At 58.5% G+C, this 5049-nt stretch overlaps 1 protein-coding gene across 1 annotated transcript; it reads right to left on the bottom strand.

The window, feature by feature from the left end:
• Nucleotides 1-703: 703 nt before the first annotated feature.
• Nucleotides 704-2669, bottom strand: FOXQ1 (forkhead box Q1). The gene has a single exon (XM_075084158.1). It carries the CDS (start codon nt 2192-2194, stop codon nt 923-925), a length of 1272 nt encoding a protein of 423 aa, XP_074940259.1. The 5' UTR covers nt 2195-2669; the 3' UTR covers nt 704-922.
• Nucleotides 2670-5049: the final 2380 nt, after the last annotated feature.

Here is a 5049-nt window from a genome sequence, read left to right as displayed (position 1 = left end):
TCTTAATACCGTCTTTATTTAGGGGGGCAGCTTTTATTCGGGGAGAGGACGGGAAAGAAAAAAAAAAAAAGGAAAAACCCATTGTGGCCGAGCATCAATAAAATGCACACGCACATATATTATATACAAACACAAAAATAAAATACGAAAAACAATTACTCTTCTCTTTCCAGTAGCAGTGGTCTTGGCCTTAAATGTACAACGCCAATCAGTACAGGAGACAACGCCTGACATTTCCTTAAGCCCTTTCCGCTCTCCCGCTCCCCTCCCCCGAATAATAATTAATTAAAAAAGCTGCACTCTCTTTGTGTTAAAAACACTACTTTTATAAATAATTTAATGTCCTCCCTTCCTACGAAATGCTAGTTGCCGGACAGGAGGAAAGGTTTCTTTTGGCACAGTGATGCATCGCTTTGCAGTACAGCCCTACGGCTCCGCAGCAGCCCCCGCCCCCCTCCCTGTCTCTCTCCCTGCTCCTCCCGGCAGGAGCCCCCGGACCCCCCCCCCCCCCTTCCCGCCTCCCCCAAGCGCACAGCGCACCCCCCCGGCTGCCGCCTCCGCGGGGGCACCCCGGGGACACCCCCGGCTCCTCTGGTGGCAGGAGGTGCGGGGACACGAGGCGGGGCGGCAAGGAGGCGGCGAGGGAATGGCTGAAGTCAAGTAGTCTCGACGAACAGTAAGAAGCACTTGAGGCTCATGGCTATGTCCAAAACGACAGTTGTTCTGGGGTTTTCATTTTTTTTTTTTTTTTTTTTTTGGTTTAAGGTAAACCCACTGTCATTTCGCTAAGGCACAGTCACCGATGCTTTTGCTTGGAGGCTTTGGTCGCCTCTGGAGTTAAAGTGCGGGATCCAGAGCCTCCTCCTTTCCCCCTCCCCGCCTCCCCGGGCAGGCCCCTCGCAGGGGAGGAGGGGGGGCTCCATTAAGCCAGGGGGGTCTCCACGGCGTACGGCTGGAAGGAGGCCGAGCCCCCCGCCGCCGGCTGCAGCGGCCCGGCCAGCCGGAGGGGCCCGTAGAGCGGGGAGCCGGGCGGCGGCCCCCTGCCTCCCTTGGGGAGGACGGCGGGGAAGAGCGGCGCCCGCGGCCGCTCCGCCGGCGGCGACTCGCCCTGGGCCAGCGCCTGCCGCCCGCCCCCCAGCAGCAGCGGCGGCGGCGGCGGCGGCGCCTCGCCCAGCCCGTAGGCGCAGAGCTGCAGGAGCCCGCCGCCGTAGAGGGCGGCGGCGGCGGCGGCGGGCGGGGGCTGCGCGGCAGGTGGGTAGGGGAGCAGCGGGTAGGGCCCGGGCAGCAGGTGCGGGGCCGCGGGAGCCGCCGGCCAGAGGAGGCGGGCGTGAGGCGGCGGCGGCGGCGGCGGCGGGGCGGTGCGGGGCCCCGCCGGCCGCCGGAGGAGGCTCTCGATGGCGAAGGAGCTGGAGAACTTGGCGCCGCCGCCGCCCGCCGCCGCCGTCCCGCTGCCCGCCGCCGCTGCCTCCTTGGCGGCGGGGCCCGGCGCGCAGCTGCAGGGCGAGGAGGCGCAGCAGCACCGCGGGGAACCGCCGGGGGACGCGGCGGCCGCTCCGGTCGCCTCCTGCGGCGGCGGCGGCGGCGGCGGCGGTGGGGGGGCGGCGGCGGGGCGGGCGGGCTGCGGCGGCGGGGCGGCGCGGCTAAGGCGCTTGCGGCGGCGGCGGAAGACGCCGTCGGCGAAGGTGTACTCGCTGCTGGGGTTGAGCATCCAGTAGTTGTCCTTGCCCCAGGGCCGCGCCGGGTCGCGCAGCACCTTCACGAAGCAGTCGTTGAGGGAGAGGTTGTGGCGCACCGAGTTGCGCCAGCCGGTGTAGGCGCCGCGGAAGAAGGGGAAGCGGCTCATCAGGTAGTCGTTGATCTCGGCCAGGGTCAGGCGCCCGCCGGCCGAGTCGCGGATGGCCATGGCGATCAGGGCGATGTAGGAGTAGGGCGGCTTCGGCCGCCGCGTGTAGGGCTTGCCCTTGGCGCTCTCGGCCGGCGGCGGCGGCGGCGGCTGTGGGGCGGGGGGCGGCGGCGGGGGCGGCGCGGGGTGCCCCGGCCTCACGGCCCCGCCGCCCGGGCTGTTGGCGGCGCAGTCGCCGTCCGAGCCCAGCTCGCTCTCGGCCGGCGCCGGGGAGAGGGAGCCGCTGCCTTCCTGGTCGCTGCCGGCGCTCAGCTTGTCCTCGTAGTGCTGCGAGAACACCTCCAGCTTCATGGCGGCGGCGGCGGGCCCCCCCGCACCCCGCGGCTCCGCTGGGCGGGCGCGACCCCCGCCCCTCGGCCCGGCCTCAAGGGCGGCGGGGGGCGGCCGGGCCTCCCGGGGGGTTTCTGCCGCCGCGCCGGCCTGGACAGCTCCGCGGTGCCGGCAGGGCGGGCAGGGCAGGGCAGCGGGGCTCCGCGCCCGCCTCACCCGGCCGGCCCGGGGGTCGCTGGCGCGGGGCTGGCCCCTTCCCCGCCGGCGGGCACCGAGGCGGCGGACGGGGCGCTTCCTCCGGCTTCCACCGCCTTCTCCCCCACCGGGGCGCTCGCTCTCTTTCCGCCCCCCTTTTTGTCCTTCTCGCTCTTTACTCTCGCTGCTCCATGGGGCCGGCGGGGAGCGGGTTGCCGCGGAGGAGGTCCCTGCGGGGCCGGGGCGGGCGGGCGGCTGCCGGGGCCGGCTCCTCTCCGCGTCCCCCCCGAGCCCGGTGGTCCGATGTTACCGTCCGGCGCTCCCCGAGCGCGGGGAGAAGCTCTTGGGGGACGTCGGGGTTACTCCTCTCTCTCCTGCTCCGGTCCCCGTCAGCGGCGGGGCGCCGGGCTGGCTCCTCGCTGCGGCGCGGGCAGCAGCCGGGTTATTAGGGTTATTGGTGTTATTGTCATTATCTCTCTCTTCCCCTGTGGTTCTGTGTCTCTCCACCACTTTCAGACCAGCCCATTATAACGCCGGCGAGAGGCGGAGCCAGGACAAGGATCTGAAAGAGCGGTGGGTGGAGAAGCAAGGTAGCAAAGGTGGGTATGCGCTAATAAGACGTATCAGAGCCGTAATTAGCTGAGATGACAGCGAGGTCGTGTTGGAAAGTTATTTTACGAAACTTGTTTGTATTTTCTCCTGCCAGGTCCCTCCCCTTCCCGGGTATTTCGAATGCAGCCGCAGCTCGGCGCGACTTTGCCGAGCCGGGCCCGCCTCCCAGGTGTAAAATGCAGAATGACTTATAGGTGGCAGAGCAGAACCTGTTACATGCAGTGATTTATTTTAATAGCGCCGTATATAGCAACAAGTTGTAATGTGACAGTTCAACAACCTGTTGGAAAATAATACACGGCTTCGCAGTTGTGAATTCCTAATGATTTATGTAGCCTGACAAAGTTGTTTCAGTCGTGGCCCCTCTTTCCTTCCGTCATAACCACAACCGGCGCGGGGGTGAAATGGGAACAGGTAGGCCGTGCTGTGGGCTTTTGCTACGAGAGAGTTAGTCAAAACCTTAACCTTAGTTTTAAGGGTGTTAATGTGCATACAGTAGCGTTCCTTGATCTCTTCCGAGTGGTGCGTTTGTAACCTCTCTGTTATAACTGTCACTCTCCAATAAAATCTTTTATTGTGTTCACAAATAGTGACTTTGCTTTAACATTTTTTTTTTTTTGCACATTGTGGATCTGTAAATTTTCCATAAAACCCGGGACAAAAAGTATTCTGTAATTTTACCTGGCCAGTTTTCTTTCTAGAAAACTTAGTCATGATTTTGAGGTTTGTTTTTCGGTTTAAGTTGTCAGGGTCTTACCCTGCTTCAGAGGTTTTGCCTCCTTCAACAGTATGCTGGACTGAACGACTCAACGAGGAGAGCTGTGTGGCAGTAGGTTGACTGAAAACTCCCTGTTCGGTCCTATCCTGCTCGCTGTTCAAAGTCAATTGCAAAATGCCATTTGACTTCATACGGCAGTAGCGCTAGCATCTGCAAAACAATAAGAAAACAAAAACATCCCCAGAAACCTAGTGTGGTGCTTATATTTTACTTCTCATAGGTAGACTTTGAATTTTGTGTCCTGGAGTAAGAGTTGGATTGCTCCATGTTTTCCAAAAGCAGTCTTTCTAAATCAGACCTTATTTTAGAATAAATACTTAATGCAGAGTCACTCCGGTTAGGACTACACTGTTGTGATCTGGCTGTTCAGAAGTGCTGGAGAGGAAGATGAAAAAGGGCAGGTTTAAAAGACTAACAGAAGAAACAAACAGCACTACTTTCGATCTCTCTTGAATGGAATATACGTTCCCAGACACACCTGCATTTTGGTTCAAAGCTTTGCCATTTCCTCAGTCTGCGTGGGTCTTAAGTAGTAAGTACTGAACAATGAGAAGTTCTTCTGTCCTTTTGGTCGTACTCTTGCTAACTTGAATAATAGCAGGTTGGATGTCTTCCTCCTCTCACTAAAGCTGTACCAGTTCAGAAAAGCTGGCAATTCAGAAAGACAAAAATAAGAGGAGGGAGACCTCTCTTGGTTCATTGTTGTTGTTGTCTCCGTGTAATGTAAACCGAGATCTTTCAGTAAAGCATTGCATTGGCTGTAGGTGCCAATGTTTGTGTTTAAGGGTATGGGAAAAAGCTATCGTTCCTTCCAAAACTTGTATTTTCTAAGATGATGCCAATGGCAAGGGTAGGATTTTTCCTCTTCCTGCTTTTGTTGTAAATAGCAGTGAAGTAGCGATGATTTGCTAGCTTACCTTTGATGTTTATTTTATTACCGTTCCACTATTTGTGTGGAAAATGTACACATTGTCTCTTATCTTTATTCAAAGAACTTAAAAAGTCATTCAAATGCTGTAGGTAAACACGTCAGACATAACAGAAGCTTTTCCACAGCCATACTTCGAGACTAGGAGTGGATGGCAAAGCTGGTTTTGCAAGATTTAAGAGGGGACAGAAACTTGTGCTCTAATACAACTACAACGATAGCTATTAACAGCTGGGAGCAGGGAGCCTTTCTGTTGTAAACTGGCCACTGAAATCTGTGGTGGCTCTTACCTGAGCAAACCTATGAAGGTCCTTGTGTGAAGGACTCTGCATAGTTTAAACAGAGCCTTCCTGGCCCAAGTGA

Source organism: Phalacrocorax aristotelis, chromosome 2 (genome assembly GCF_949628215.1).
Source record: "Phalacrocorax aristotelis chromosome 2, bGulAri2.1, whole genome shotgun sequence".
Lineage (NCBI taxonomy): Eukaryota > Metazoa > Chordata > Aves > Suliformes > Phalacrocoracidae > Phalacrocorax > Phalacrocorax aristotelis.
This window is presented reverse-complemented; position numbering and strand designations above follow the sequence as displayed.

Coding starts and splice junctions, on each gene's coding strand:
- FOXQ1 (XM_075084158.1), bottom strand. CDS start 2,194: ATGAAGCTGGAGGTGTTCTCGCAGCACTACGAGGACAAGCTGAGCGCC.